This window comes from Mauremys mutica, chromosome 3 (genome assembly GCF_020497125.1).
Source record: "Mauremys mutica isolate MM-2020 ecotype Southern chromosome 3, ASM2049712v1, whole genome shotgun sequence".
Lineage (NCBI taxonomy): Eukaryota > Metazoa > Chordata > Testudines > Geoemydidae > Mauremys > Mauremys mutica.
The window spans coordinates 9,727,785-9,744,384 of record NC_059074.1 but is presented as its reverse complement, the minus strand read 5'-3'; the positions used below and the strand labels follow the sequence as shown (position 1 = coordinate 9,744,384).

Below are 16,600 nucleotides of genomic sequence, written 5' to 3'. Positions count from 1 at the left end.
GTAAATCTTTCATACAGTTAGTTCTTTTCGCCTGATTTGGAGTCTGAAGGGCATGACTGTAAAAGCAGTTGTTTTTTTCCCTGAACGTCAGCTTTTATTTTATTTTTAGGTCAAGATGTTGTTTTCAAGTGCCTTGGAGAGAATATTCTTCAGAATGCCTTTGAGGGCTACAACGCATGTATCTTTGCCTATGGACAGACTGGTAAGTCGTTGCAGAGTGTAAAAAGTGCTGTTGATGAGAAACGTATTGTGACAGAAATAATTGTTCTTGGGCTAGATTTTGACATGGGAAAAACCTAGCCATGTAGATAAGATGTGGGCTTTTTTCTGTTTGTTTTGTTAGGGGGCTGAGGTGAGAAGGCATTTTGGAATAACATTGCTAATTTCTGGTGCCCTGCTACCCTGCTTTCCCACGCTGTGGATAAGTGTCTCCTGAATGTTCTGTGTTCATGACTGTCCTTGGGTTTGTTGTATTTTTACATTCTGTAATGGAAGATCCCTGACTCTGCATTTAGATAGTCATTGCTCATCATTTTTTAATTTGATAAACAAAGATGACTTGGCTTGTTCAGTTGGCTTACTTGCACTGTGTAGGTATGAAACTCAGGTAGGCATTAAATTGACGTCCATGATAAGGATGCATCTCTCTAAGTGCTTTCAATCAATTTAAGTAGCTTGGCTTTTCCTTTTCAGCTTGATTTAATAAGTAGGCCGCCCTTTTTACTTTGTCCTTTAATTGGTGTCTTGGTTCCTTTATATATAGAAAATTGTGTTTAAAGAATATTCAGTGAAAAGTTCCAAACCATTCTTTGCCCTTTACTTCCCCCTTATTCCCATCACCTAAAAAAATTGGTTGTAAAAACACTAACACTAGTTTCAAATGCACAGGGTCTGGAAAATCTTATACAATGATGGGTACAGCCGACCAGCCTGGATTAATCCCGAGACTCTGCAGTGGTCTCTTTGAAAGAGCACAGAAAGAGGAAAACGAAGAACAGAGTTTCAAAGTGGAAGTTTCCTACATGGAGATTTACAATGAGAAAGTTAGAGATCTCCTTGACCCCAAAGGGTAAGCAGTATACATATAGCGGATGCTTGACCTCGGACAATGTAACATGATCTTGTTTCCATGAGCTAAGGCTGTCTTCCTACCTTGCCCTAATGGACTCCCTCTCAGGCATCCTATCAGGGTACAAGACTTATCCCTGTTATGGGATAGTGTTGTCTTCCTTCTGCCCCTTAGACCCCCCCACAAATAGCTGCTATATTATTATTTAAAGCCCAATATGTGCCAAACACTGACTCTCATGCGCACATTGATTTTCATGAAGTGAGGTATGGGGAAATGCCAACACTGTATGTATGGACAGGTGGGTTTTTTGTCTAGTGCACTATAACACTAAACCATTCCTGCTTTGAATACTAGAAGGTCTCGTCATCTTGTCTATTGCTTTGAATGGTAAGTTGATACAAATTGTGGTTTTACTAAAAACCTTATTGTACTTGGATAGCTGCACTTTTATAAGTACAAATCTTTTTTCTTTTTTTTTTTAAACAGAAGCCGTCAGTCATTAAAAGTTAGAGAGCACAACGTCTTTGGTCCTTATGTAGATGGACTATCTAAACTGGCTGTCGCCAGCTACAAGGTAAGGGACAATTTTAGGGACGGAATAGATCTTGAAACTGGTAATTCTTATAGTTGCTGCTCAAGTGTTGTTTATAGTAGCGAGATTATTTTTATATTATGTTTCTGTAATTAAGGGATTAAGAGAGAATATGCTTAAAGAAATCCTTTATGAAAGTCCTAAACATGTGAGTACCGCTCTTACCACCTAACATTGGGAAGAGAAAAAAAAAGGAAGTGGGAGATTTACAAGGCTGGTTTAATAGTTCTTCCTTACTGCAACCTTAACTTGTAGTCTCAGTAACCTAGGCTATACAAACAAATTCCAGGGCCTGCTGGTGGGCCTCCCTCTGGAGCTCCAACGCCCTCCTGTGGTCAGCCTCTCTGGCTTGTTGCTTCTCCATGTCTTTCTTGTGGTTAGCTGTTTGACTGGTACTCATGTCTTTGTGCTTTCTGGTGCTGGCCACACCCCTCTGCAGTCAGTGAATTTACTGGGTTGCTTGCTTCAGTTCCTAACCCTGTCTATCCTGGACTAAACAAGGAGAAATCAAATCTATTGTTTTGCAAATTGTGTTCTGCGGGAGTGACTGTTCACAGCCACTGACTGTGCTTTTGACCGAGAAAGAAAAAAAAAATTTCCCCCCCTCTCTTCAAGAGTAAGACAAACTGGTTTAACCAGTGTCTCTCGCCTTTGCTAAGTAGCTCTCAGTATGGGGTCTCCTATAACAAAGCCTTGCCAGAAAACCTAATTCCCTCCAGCCAACCTTGCTGAAGATGCCTTCTAACAATACCAGTTAGAAACTGAATACTTCTACCCCCCTCTCTTCACAGCACTAACCAAACCGGTCTAGCAAGTGCCTGTAGCAATTCCAAGTACCTCTCAGTAGGGGGTGTCTTCTAACAAAAGCCTTGTTAGAAAACCTAATTTCCTCCAGCCAACCTAGCTGAAGATTTCTTCCAACCCTGAAAACTGCTTCAAAACTCCCTTTGGTAGAAAAGCCTTGCCTCTGTATGGCTCTCAGGTTCGTCACCGCTGCCAACCATGTCATAGGTCTCACTCCCACTTGGAGCTGTTGGGTTCACAAGGTGGGGACCTGCATGGATCCTTCTAAACTTAAATCCTAGTTTAGATCTGGTAAAAGCTGCCACCACCCAATAATGTACGTGTATTGGGACACAGTCCTTCCCCAAAATCCCTGGGGATCCCGAGCCCCAAATCCATGGAGTTCTTACACCTAGGAGAAATAAACCATTCCCCCCCTGCTTCCTCCCCCCTCCCTTTTCCTAGGAGAGATACCGGGATCCAACTACAGAGGGATGCCTCCCTCCTCCCCTTTCCCTGAGAATCCACCCAAGGAAAGATCAACCAAGTCCTTAACAGAAAAGATTTATTAAAGAATAAAAAGAAAGTAACTATCTCTGTAATACCAAAATGAAAAAATACACAGGGTCTAAACTTATTAATCTCTGGAGAGAATCCCCCCTCCTTTCTTTCTCAGTAAAAGCAATAACAGTACAGCATTAAAGAAATTCTATAGCAAACACACAATTACAAATGTAGAAATCAAATTATAAGACTAATCCGCCTTTCTAATTAATACTCACTATTGGATAGTAGGAACTACTCCAGGAGAACTTGGAGACATGTCTGGCCTCTCTTAGATCCAAAAAGAGAACACTCTAACAAAGAACACAGACAAAGGCTTCCCTCCACAGAGATTTGAAATTATCTTGTCTCTGATTGGTCCTCTGGTCAGGTGTTTCTCAGGTTACTGAGCTTGTTAACCCTTTACAGGTAAAAGAGACCTTAACCCTTAACTATCTGTTTATGACACCACCTAACATTGAGAAGAGAAAAAAAAAGGAAATGGGAGATTTACAAGGCTGGTTTAATAGTTCTTCCTTACTGCAACCTTAACTTGTAGTCTCAGTAACCTAGGCTATACAAACAAAAACAGTTTGGACATGTAACAGGCTCACAGGGAAGGTTGGTGCATTGCCTTTGCTGGAGAAAGTAAAGACCAGATACCCAGCTATGTGCTTTGAGGGTTGATTAGGTCATTTCATCTCTCTGTGCCTCCATTTCCTCAGATGGGAACACAGGATTAACTAGTTAGTATTTGTAAAGCACTTAAGATCCTTGGATGGAATGTACTAAATAAAGGAAGAGTATTATTAATAATCATGTAGCAACCCTATGTTCAACCTAAGTAATTCAGATTCTAAGGATTGTGCAGCACAATGTCTTCATGAAGCTATTTGATATGCTGTCAGAAAAGCTAGTAAATATAAGATGGAATTACAAAACTCTTATGCCTCTAAGCAGACACATTTGCAATACAGAGGTTGGTTCATGAGTACTGTTATGAGCACCCTGTTAATTCTTCCAGTCCTTACTACTGGTTTCTATAAATAAAATTATTTCATGTACATTTTTCATACACACTACACAGCAGTCTTGCAAAATTCCACACACACAGCGCAGGAAAGCATTGTGGTTTTGTTTTGCTTTTTCCTTCCCCAGCATCATCCTGCTAAAGGTTGGGTGAATAGATTTTGTGTAGGGGCAGAAAGTCTGTGACCATTTTGTAAGATTGACATACAACATGCAGCTCCTATGCCTCAGGGTGTCTCTGAGGCCACTGATGAATTGTGGCATTCTAGGGCTTCCCAAGCTTTTGTCCAGGAGAGAAACATCATAACCTGTTCTGTTGATTGTTTTGCTTTTATAAAATTTAAGGTTCTAGGCATGAATTAAAAATGCATGTTAATGAAAAGCTCAAACTACTGAGTGAGCTAAAATGCTGCAGTATTGGGGGGAGGGATAGCTCAGTGGTTTGAGCATTGGCCTGCTAAACCCAGGGTTGTGAGTTCAATCTTTGAGGGGGCCACTTAGTGATCTGGGGCAAAAATCTGTCTGGGGATTGATCCTGCAAAGCAGGGAGTTGGACAATATAACCTCCTGAGATATCTTCCAACCCTGATGTTCTATGATTTCACAAATGAAATGCCATTTTACTTTGTTCATTGCAGTAAATTAATGTTTTGTTCAGCCAGCCAGCCAATAAAAAGGAATACTGTATCCCCCACCTTGAGACCCAAATAAAGTTAATGGATAACATACAAATAGTGATGTTGTTTAAATTGCGTTAGGCTCAGTGACTGTTTACTGCTTACTCTTGAACTTAAAATAGCACAATATTGTGATTTAATCTTTAGATACTTTAAAAAAAAATCAAACCCAGGGAGAAAGTTGTCTATTTTACATTTAACAAAATTATTTTTACTATCTATTGAAGTAGTTTAGTGAAAGCAATGTTTGTGCAGATAGTGCCTAGTACATATTATTAAAGGCCTTACGATTTTATTTAGGACATAGAGTCTTTGATGTCAGAGGGTAACAAATCTCGAACAGTGGCTGCAACCAATATGAATGAAGAGAGCAGTCGGTCACATGCAGTCTTCAAGATCACCCTCACACACACACTGTATGATGTACAATCAGGGGTAAGTAATAGTGGGAGATTTGCAGGTAGAGACTTTGACCTCTGATGTCTAATCCAAGCTACAGATTCTAATCATGGCTTTTGTAATGTTTCAATAGACTGCTGTGTTTGTGCACATGTGTAATGAAGCTAGGTTTTTGTAGATGTTTTGATGGACGTGTAAGATTGAAATCTGGCTTTTGAAATGCAATGATACAAGGGTGCAAGCCCAAAGCTGCAGTAGATTTAATGAGGATTCCTCAATCCTAATATCTGAAGCAATAAAACATGTATTTTAAAACAAAAGTTTGTAATATAGATTTGGGGGCTAGATGGAAAGTAAAACTTCTGCAAAACTGACTCAGTATCCTCCAGATCCCTCCTTAAAGCACCTTTGCCACGGTGCCTATAAAAAGCTTGACAATGGTCAGGCTGCTGACGTGCTGAAACCAGTGCCTATCACACTAACCAGTATTGTCTGTTTTCTTGTACTCGCCTATTGGTCAGTCTGTATCCATCTGTTGCCTCTTTTCTTATATTTAGATTGTAATCTCTTTGGGCACAGACTCTTGTTTTGTGCTGTTTGTACTGCACCTAACACAGTGGGGTCCTGTTCCATGACTGGGGCTCCTAAGTGCTACAGTAATACTAGGGTAATAATAATAATGTGGGAGGGTGGGAAACTGAAGTGTTGGAAGAGTGTTTGAATGTAAAACTGGCTTTGTCCTTTACGAGAAAATATTTGATGGAGATATTTTGTGATGGTAGACTTCAGAATGAAGAAACCTTTGTGCAGGTATGAAGATTTCAGGTTGTAACTTTTTCATGGACTATTTCCAAATGTATGTTTGCTAAAAATGTTACAAAGATTTCACCTTCTCAGTCAGGAGTACTTTCTTTCCTTTAATTTTGTTTACCTGTTTTTGATGAGAAAAGTATTTACTTTTCCGTTTTCTTAACCTCGGCAACCTAGCAGTGACGGCATAACAAATTTAACTTGAAAATACAAAAATTTGAGAGAACTTCTGCAGACAAACTTAAAACAAGTTTGATTAATCTTATTAAGCTACATTTGTCTTTTTCCTGTTAGCCATGTGGTAAGCCTGTGGCCTTTCTAAAGGCAAAGCTAAAAATGATCAGGTAACCAGTCTTGAGACAAAAGGAGTTGTGAAGCTTATCAGTCCCTAGGAGTCAGTAAAATAATCAGATGTAGGAATAGAGAGCATACTGACCAAATTTTCAGATAACACAAAGCTGGAGGTGAGGGGGTTGCAAACACTTGAGATGATAGAACAAAAATTCAAAGGGATCTTGATAAATTGGAGAACTGGGCTATAGACGACAAAATGAAATCCAGCAAAGACAAATGTAAGGTGCTACACTTAAGAAAAAACAAATGCACAAATACAGAATGGGGGATAACTGACCTGGCATCTGCCCTGCAGAGAAGTATCTGGGAGTTGTGGTTGATCAGAACTTCAACATGAGTCAACATGCTGCTGCTGCAAAAAAAACCCCAAACCAAATGCAATTGTGGGTTGCATTAACAGAGACATAGGATGCAAATCACAGGAAGTGATAGTACTGCTGAGTAGACCTCAGCTGTACTACTGTGTCCAATTTTGGTCACCGCTGTATAGAAAGGATGTAGAGAAACTGGAAAGGATACAGAGGTGAACGACAAAGATGGAATGCAATCTGTATGAGCAAAGACTGAAGGAACTGGGTATGCTTAGTTTGGAAAAGAGGAGATTAAGAGGGATATGATAGCGATCTTCAAATACCTGAAAAGCTGCCATAAAATAGATGGAGAAAAATTGTTCTCTCTTGCCCCAGAGGACAGGCCAAGAGGCAATGGGTTCAAACTACAGCATTAGCAGATTTAGATTACAGCTCAGGAAAAATGTCCTCACTGTAAGAACAGTAGGACAATGGAGCAAACTGCCTAGGGAAGTCGTGGAAGGGTCTTCACTGGAGATTTTTCAAGAAGAGGCTGGATAGCCATCTGTCATGGTTTGTTTAGACACAAGAAGTCCTGCATCTTGGCAGAGGGTTAGACTAGATGACACTTTTGGTCCCTTCTAACTCTATGGTTCTATGATTCTATGAAAAGTGAACAATGTAATGCCAGCTGAGCATCCAACATCACTGGTCAAATTTCCCCCTCACTTTGAGGAGAGTGTGGAAAAACAAATTATACTGAATGTAGAATTAACATAAAGCATTTAGCTTAAATGAGTTTTATTCTTTGGTTTCACACACACCCCCAATTCGCATCCCTCTGTCCCCCCAGATATGGGAGTGCTTGGGGTCTGGGACAAGGCAGGAAATAGGTCTTTTCCGCTTGTGCTCTGTTTGCAGTCCCCATGGTTAATGGCTGAACAAGGAAGAACCAGAAAAAAAACCAAAAACTACTAATCACGTTCTGTATTTTTTTGTTGATTAAGCTATTTTGGGTTTTAAATAAGGGTTTTGTCCCTCTCAGCTCCACTGCTTTTATCTGATTCCCTTGATGAAATTTGAATTCTGGCCACATTTTACCAGTTTGTTGTGGAAATATGTCACAGATTCAGTGTTATGACTCCACTGCTTTATCTAATATGGGTTCGTGTGTGTGTGTGTGTGTGTGTGTGTTCACGTCACCTGCATAATTTAGTGAGATTTTGTCTGCCTTATATTTGCTGACTGTTGAGTGCCTAAAAGTGGTATTCATCTGAATAGCTGATCTATACAGTAGGGTTTTCCCCCAAAGTGCTCTCCAACTCCTGTTCTCCATTTCCTTATTTCCCTCTCCTCACATCCTTAATCTTTTTCTTATTGTCTAACCATTTTCTCTTTTTCATTCTTTAACTCCCCTCATCCCCACCCACCATGCTCTATTTCTCTCTCAATTCTATCTCCCCCCGCCCCCCAGCCTCCAGATCACTCTCTTTGCTATGTCACATTCCCTACAATGCTGTACTTTTCATGGTTCTCTAGTTTTTCTGTTGCTACGTTGCATTTCTGGTTTCTTTGATGCTTCTGGTTAGGCTTGGCCCAAGATAGTTGTTTTGCTTTCCTCTTTCCCTTCTTGTCCTCCAGTTACCACCCTGCTGACTATGCAGCTATATGAATTTCTGGAACACTGGGCTTCTGGCCTGGCTTTTTTTTCTGCTGTCTTCAGGTTGTGAAATTAGATGATCCAACATGCCACTGTGCTATGAGATAGAAGAGCAGCGTGCTTGGAGACAGTTTCATTTTCAAAAGTACCTATATTCCAGTGGAAAAAAATAATCTAATTGATTTTTTTTCCAATGAGACACAAGTACTTTTGAAAATGTAATTATACTCTTAGCATTTGCATACTATGGTTTTGGGAGCTAAGAAAAAGCTTAAGATACTTATTAATTTAAGAGAAGTCCAAATCCCAGGTTGAATGTTTGAAAAATTTATTTTTGGTCCAGCTATAACTGGCAAGAGTAACAAGAATTTATGATAAAACTTCTATTGGGTTAAAGTTGAGAGTTGAAAGTTTTTTAATCAGCTTGAAATTCCTTCTTTAAGGAGAAGGTCTTTGGAGAGGACGCGAGAAACCTTCCCTGTCATCTTAGTATTTTTGTAAATATCTGCCCTTTATAAAATGTGGGATTATTACATACTTCCTGCTTTGCTCATTCTTATTTTCAGAGTGATGGAATCTGAACACTGGACTGGGAATCAGTGTCAAAACTGAGGGGCTGTTTATGCTACAAGCACTACAGCAGCACAGCCATGGTACTATAGCTACGTTGCTGTAGTGTGTGGGTTATTTATGTCACTGTAGTAAATCCACCTTCTTAAGAGGCAGTAGCTAGGTTGCTGGAAAAATTCATTTGTCAACCTAAAGGTGTCTATAGCAGGACTAAAGTCAGCCTGTCTATATCTCTCAAGGGTAAGAATTTTTCACACCTCTGACTGGCATAGCTAAGTCATTCTAAGGTTTAAGTGTACAGCAGACCTGAGATTGGCATTCAGGAGTCCCTGACTCCCACTGTCGCTTTGGACAAGCAACAGTTTTCTCATCTTGAAAATAGGAATCAAAGTTAGAGATGTTGCCCCCGATTAGATTGAGCATCCTGATCTGTGACTCCTGGTCCATTGCCTGTGTTCCCTCTTCCCACTCTTCTTGCTTTATACCTGTCTGATACTGGCTGCATTCCTCCTTTCTGGTACTTAGGTGTCCAGCTAGTGGTCTTGGAGTTCTTGATGCATCCCACATTACCACTTTTGAGGCAGCAACTAAAGTAATAGAAAGATTATTTTTTATTCAAAACGCTATGTTTTAATGTTCAGTACTTGTTATAATATTTATTTTAAAATCCTGTGGCACCTTATAGACTAACAGACGTTTTGGAGCATGAGCTTTCGTGGGTGACTTGCATCCGACGAAGTGGGCATTCACCCACGAAAGCTCATGCTCCAATATGTCTGTTAGTCTATAAGGTGCCACAGGATTCTTTGCTGCTTTTACAGATCCAGACTAACACGGCTACCCCTCTGATACTTATTTTAAAATGTGTCAGATAAAAGGTCGGAAGTAATGAATAGAACCTGCATTCTTATTTGAAAACGTGGCAAACTGTGAAACTTAACTAGAAGTTTGAGTGAGTAAAATCTTTTAACAGTAACTCTTCTCTTGTCCATTCCTCAGACATCGGGTGAGAAAGTGGGCAAGCTGAGTCTGGTGGACTTAGCAGGCAGCGAAAGGGCAACTAAGACTGGTGCTGCAGGTGACAGGCTGAAGGAAGGAAGCAACATTAACAAGTAAGGCTTTTAATGATTTTTCTGGCTGCTGTTTTTGTTAAAATAGGCAATAAAGGAAAGCTACATCAAACTTCTAATGCACTGTTTAATCAATAAGATTTCTGCAAGGTACTTGTAACCAGTTCAGGCTTTTCTGAGGTAGTTTTGTATTTCAGTGTTATTTCTATAGGAATTCTCAAGTGATCTGTGCACATTTTAAGTATTTAAGATGTGTTTTATGCTGGTTTATACTCCCTGCAACAGTTATGCATGTAATTTGTGTTGCAAGGACATGATTATAAAGGCTGAAAACTTTTTATTTTATGAGTTTCTCACATATAAAATTGATACATTGCTAAGCAATGTAGCTTGTGTTGGAAGAGAATATTAGTGGAAATGCCACTGGCTAACTTTTTTTTTTTTATAGCTGCTTTTTTGGAAAAGCAGGGTCTTGCCTTACTTCTGACACTCCTGCACTTGCAGTTATCTTCATGAATAGAGACTAATAATTATGGCAAATTGATGTGTACAAAAAGGGGACTAGATGGAGGCCACCAAACTAAATTTCATTTGTCTGAAGTGGGTGTTGGATGGGCAAGGGCTGTTACTGCTTTAGGTATTTGTTACACTGAAGATGTAGCTACTAATCAGATAAACATTAATTCTGTGAACCTGAGATAAAGTTACACAACTGAAATGACAATGGTTGGAAGGCTTTTGTTCTTCTTTGAGTGATTACACATGCATTCCACTCTTGGTGTGTGCCATGAGCACAATGGTCAGAAATTTTCCCCTTGGCAGTACCCATCAGACCAGCTCAAGTGCCCTCTGCTGCCACACAGCACCACATGCACCCTCGATAATCTGTATGTTATTCCCTGATAACCAGAAACTTCTATGCTTAAACTGTGTGCCATTCACTTTGGTTTTTTAACATTATCTTAATAAAAGGCAAAGCCACTCCTGGCCCCCCTCAGTTCCTTCTTGCTGCCCATGACAGTTGTTAGAATCTGGTCTTGCTTTAGCAAGTTCTCGGTGTGTTTTTCTTGTATATAGTTACCTAGTTACATAGTTCTTGGTGTGTGTTAGTGATAGATAAGTTTGTTTAGTATCCGTTAGTTTTTTCTCAGTCCCCCAATTTTGGGGTTCCGTTTGTCAGTACCAAGGAATTCCTCAGTCCCAGGCTTCAGGCCCTGTCTTTCTTACTCAAAGCTGATGCCTACAAGCAAGCTGCGCTCTAGTTGTTTAAAGTGTTTTGGTGAGACTCACGTTAGGGATCTGTGCCAGATTGAAAAGGACTTCAAGCCAAGAACCAAAAGAGATGGAGAGGCCAGGCTGAAGTATCTTTTGATGGAGGCTGCTCTGAGCACACCTTCAGAGTCTTCTCGGTCAGAGAGGGTACTGAGCACTTTGGCATGTGTGAGCAGTACATCTCCATTGCTGACTGAGTCCTGGCACCGCTCATCCTTGTGGGTGCCCAGGAAGAAACAGAAGCCTTCCAAAGACATTGCTGGGAGAGGTAGATCTCTGATCCCTAAGTCTGCCAAGAGACGGGGCAAAGTGATGAATAGAGTGCAATCAAAATCGAAGCACTCCTCCACTCACTTTTTGGATAAAATGACACCATTGATTCAGGCATTGAGGCAAACAACATTGAGTCCAGGGCCCAGAGCGGCACATTTATCATCTGCAGCATCAACTTAGTCTCTTGTGTACTGGTCAGTGACTGTTCCAGTACCATCCATGCCAGAGGCATTTGCAGCTGCAAGGAACTTGTTGAGCTTATCGGCACTGCTGTCCCCAGTGGGGCAGGAGATCTCTCCTACAGTATAGGTAGACTGTTCAGCATCAGCCTCTTCAATGCAGCACTCGGTATCAAATCAACCTCCCATGTCCCTAAGCTATCATCTGCCTTTACCATCCAGAGGGAAGCCAGTGATGATGGCTTCTCTTTGTTCTTCTCTGGACTCTTGGCAGCAATCTCCAGCACCAACTGAAGTGGCCCCTCCATGGTCAGGAGATGCCGATTCTTCTTACTTGGAGGTTGGCTCTTATGTCTCTCAGCCACAGTGTGTGGCTCGCCGCTCCTCTCCTATACTTTACCAGCGAGGATACTGTGGAACAACTATCAGAGGGGGCCCAGCCTTAACCTGTGCTAGCTTCCTCCCATCCCCCACACATACCCCATTAAGCAGTTCCTCGGGAGTGTCTTTGCCCCCTCCTGATGACTACAGGGCTCTCCAAGGGATCCTAAAATGGGTGTTCTCAGCATTGGACATTCAAGTAGAGGAGGTTAAGGAGTTTTCTCACTGCATCATTGACATTCTGGCCCCAGCTATGCCATCTCAGGTGGCACTACCAATCGATAAGGGGATTTTAGCATCCATCAAGGCTCTAGAACATAAGAATGGCCATACTAGGTCAGACCAAAGGTCCATCTAATCCAGTATCCTGTCTTCCGACAATGGCTAATGCTAGGTGCTTCAGAGGGAATGAACAGAACAGGTAATCAAGTGATCCATCCCCTGTCGCCCGTTCTCAGCTTCTGGCAAACAGAGGCTAGGGACACCATCCCTGGCCATCCTGACTAATAGCCATTGATGGACCTATCCTCCATGAACTCTATCATATCCTCTCCCCCCCGTTCCCACTTAGGCCTGGGCTACACTAGACTTCGAAGTATCTTGGTTCGACTTACCTGGCCGTCCTCAGGGCAGCAAGTCGACTGCCGCAGCTCCCCTGTCGACTCTGCTTGCTCCTCCTGTCGAGGTGGAGTACACGCATTGATTAGCGGATTGATTTATCGTGTCCAGACGAGACGCAATAAATCAATCCCCGATACATCGAACAATCCGGCGGGTAGTGTAGACGTACCCTTAGTCATCTCTTTTCCAAGCTGAAAAGTCCCAGGCTTATTAATCTCTCCTCATATGGAAGTTGTTCCATATGCCTAATCATTTTTGTTGCCCTTTTCTGTATCTTTTCCAATTCCAATATATCTTTTTTGAGATGGGGTGACCACATCTGCATGCAGAATTCAAGATGTGGGCGTACCATGGGTTTATATAGAGGCAATATGATATTTTCAGTTTTATTAACTATCCCTTAATGATTCCCAACATTCTGTTTGCTTTTTTGACTGCTGCTGCACATTGAGGGGATGTTTTCAGAGAACTATCCACAATGACTTCAAGATCTCTTTCTTGCATGGTAACAGCTAATTCAGACCCCATCATTGTGGCTGTGGCAACTCCCTCCCACATCAAAACCAGTGGGAAGGAGCTTAGATATTATGTTCCCTCACAAGGCTTTGAGCATTTTTATTCCTACCCCTTTCTGGGATCACTCATTCTCTCGGCTGCCAAAGAGAGGGAAGTCATGGGACTGCAGGCCGCTATCCCTACGCCAAAGGGTGCCAAAAAGCTGGACTTGTTTGGTAGAAAAATTTATTCTGTGGTAAGTGTACAGCTTTGAATTGCCATCCAGCAGGCCTTATTGGGCGATATGACTTTAACATCTGAGATGTTGTCCTGAAATTTATGGAAAAGTGTCTGAGGACACTAAACAGGAGTTCCTTTCACAGGTGGATGAAGGGAAGTTAGTGGCAAAAATGTTGCTTCAGGCTGGTTTGGATGTCGCTAACTTGGCTGGTAAGACCATGGCCTCTGCCACAGCCGTGCTCGTGGTTACAGTCTTCAGGGCCCCAGGAAGCTCAGCAGGTTCATCCCTCTTTTCAGCTCAGACGGATTATATACTTCACAGCTTAAAGGACTCAAGGGCAACTCTGAAGTCATTGGTCATGTATACTCTTGCCCCTTCGAGAAAGCACTTTTGTCCTCAGCAGTCCCGCAAATACCCATTCTTGCACCTCACCAGTACCTGTTGAGGAAAAAGAGTAGGAATTATAGGTGCAGGCCAACTCCTTCCCCTCCAGTTCCTCCTGGTCCCTCTAGGTGCCCTGGGGGTACTAAGCAACCATTCTTATAATTCAATTGAGGATGTCAGATGAGTCTTCCTGATTCTAGTCTCTCTTTCCCTTTTGTTTGCAAACCATCTCTTCTGTTTCTTCAGTGCGTGGTCCCAAATTACTTCAGACCAATTGGTCTTATGTACCATGGAAGTAGGGTACACTCTGCAGTTTTTCTTTCCGTATTCAAGGACCACTCTCACTAGGTGCTCCTCCTTCAGGAGGTTCAAACTCTCATCTGGGTGGTAGCCATAGAAGAGGTTCCTCAATGTCACAGAGGAACAGGGATTTCATCCTGCTATTTTATAATACTGAAAGCAAAGGGATGTCTCAGGCCAACTTTAGAACCACATCAGCTCAACAGATATCTAAAAAAAATAATTTTGTATTATGTCACTAGCTTCCATTTTCCCCCTCTCTGTATCCTGGAGACTGCTATGCTACCCTCGACTTAAATGATGCCTGTTTCCATTTGAGGATTTATCAAGACCATAGTAAGTATGTCAGATTCTTGGTAAACCAATTTTGCTACCAGTGCTGCCTTTCGGCCTGTTGGCAGCTCCCTGGATTTTCACAAAATGTATGGGACTGGTAGCTGCCTTCCTGGGAAAGTTAGGAGTATAAATCTATCCCTATCTGGACTACTGGCTTGCGAGAGGCCATTTCAGGATTCAGGTACTGTAATTCTTATCCAGTCAAATTGTAAGGCACTGGGACTGTTGAGCGACTCAGAAAAGTCTGTCCTCTCACTCGTTCAGAGGATAGAGTTTATAGGGGCTGAACTGGATGCGCACACACCAAGAGTGGAATGGATATGTGCAACACATCTCCAAGAACAACAGTTACAGAACAGATAAGTAAGCTGCTTCTTCGGGTAGTGTCCCTATGGGTGCTCCACTGTAGGTGTGCCTGCGTCCTTGCACTGTTGATCAGACAATTTTGGTAGCCATCTGTCCCACCCATGCATGCATTGCTCCTCACCTGCCACGAAGCTAGCCAGCATGTGTGAGCAATCCCTCTGCAGTTCCTTCTGAACAGCCCCTGGCAAGAGATAGAGCTTCAGCTGTCCATTCATGGATCTTTAAATCCCTTTAGATTTGCTCATTTTAGCTTCCCTTGAAGCTTTCTTTCATTGTTATTTCATTTGTATTTTTGTTTGGCCATGTCTAAAAAAGTAGTAGTAGTAAGAGTTTGCTTCCCACCAACCCTGGTGGGGGTGAACCCCTGGACAAGGGTGTGCCCGGCTCCCCGGGCTTCAAAAAGTGCCTCAGTTGCATGGAATCTATCCCAGTGACCGATGGACACTCGCAGTGTGTTCGCTGCCTGGGAGAAAAGCACATTCCACAAAAGTGTGGCTTGTGCTGGCAGCTGAAGCCTAGGCCCAGGAAAGACAGGGAGTTAATTCTCAAACTCCTGCTCATGGAGTCAGCCTTTCAACCTTTGAGTCCCTGCAGGAACTCTCACCACAACCCTCTACATCGAAGGGAGCTGAGCCTAGAGAGATAAGCCACTCACACAAGGCCTCTAAGAGAAGGTCTGTGAGTCCCCGTAGCGAGCCCTGATGGAGCTGAAAACTATTTCCAGCTTCATTAGTATCATTGGTACCAACAGCACCAAAGTCATCTAAAACTGGTACCCAGGGTACAAGCAGTACCATATGACAGAGAAATTTGACTGCCCAAAGACCCAATAGGCATGGGCAAAGAAGCATCGGTACTGCAGGGGCATGAAAAATATAGAAGATCCGCCCTGGGGAAGGCTTCATCGGTACGGATATCAGCACCAGTACCGACTCCGGTGCATCTGGCATCAATGGACTTTGTGGCCAAGTCCACAGCTCCAACTCCATCGGTGCAAGCCTCTCTGCACTAACAACTATCGGCAGTACCGATGCCATCTGCACCACTGGCTTTCCAGTGCACGACAGATCTTTCAGTGTGCAATACACCTGACTCACCCCTACTCAGTATCAGGGCCCCAATACCAAGTTTTCCCAGAGACCTGGACCCACTGACATCTCCCTGCCGTGCGCTGCTTTTCTCATCATCAGAGTCAGAAAGTGAGTGAGAAAACGTGGGTTCCCGCCACTCTTCTCACCTGGGGTTCAATTTTACTATGAGCATCAGGCATATCATCCACCCAATCCACAGCCTCCCTGGTTTGGTCAGCCATGGTACCAACCAGACAAGACAGTGATGCCCCCTGTGCCATCAGTGGCTGATTTCACATTATTCCAGGGCCTGGCACAATGGGTGGCAGAAGCCCTACAAATACCTTTGCAGGAGAATACCAAATCTTACCACAATCTGGTGAACATTTTACATTCCTCCTCCTCCTCCAGAGTGGCCCTCCCTATTATTGAGGCATTCCTGGATCCTGCCAAAGTCATATAGAAGACCCCTGCATCTGTCCAGCCAATATGCAAGCAGGCAGACAAAAAGTATTACGTGCTAGCAAAGAACACAGAATTTCTCTTTTCCCATCCGCCTCCTAATTCCATCATTTTGGATGCAGTTAACTGTAGGGGCTGCCAGCACCAGTTCAGATCCACCCCTTATGACCGGGTGGACTGGAAATGTTTGGATCTGTTCGTCAGGAAGCCATATTTATCAGCTATTCTCCAGTTCCGTGTAGCAAACTACCAAGTCTTATTGGCAAAATATGACTACCAAAACTACACGAAACTCAGTGCCTTTATTGAGCAACTGCCTGATTCTCACAAAGAACAATTCAAGGCAATAGTCAGTGAGGGCCAGCTGTTGG

At 42.5% G+C, this 16,600-nt stretch overlaps 1 protein-coding gene across 1 annotated transcript in view; it reads left to right on the top strand.

Annotated features, from left to right (window-relative positions):
- KIF13B (kinesin family member 13B) overlaps positions 1 to 16,600 on the top strand; it is a 211,673-nt gene that overhangs the window by 89,149 nt on the left and 105,924 nt on the right. Inside the window, exons 5-9 of the mRNA XM_045010266.1 lie at positions 110 to 202; positions 889 to 1,069; positions 1,559 to 1,646; positions 4,997 to 5,131; positions 9,779 to 9,891. Coding sequence (XP_044866201.1) covers positions 110 to 202; positions 889 to 1,069; positions 1,559 to 1,646; positions 4,997 to 5,131; positions 9,779 to 9,891 — 610 coding nt within the window. The remainder of the gene's footprint in view (positions 1 to 109; positions 203 to 888; positions 1,070 to 1,558; positions 1,647 to 4,996; positions 5,132 to 9,778; positions 9,892 to 16,600) is intronic.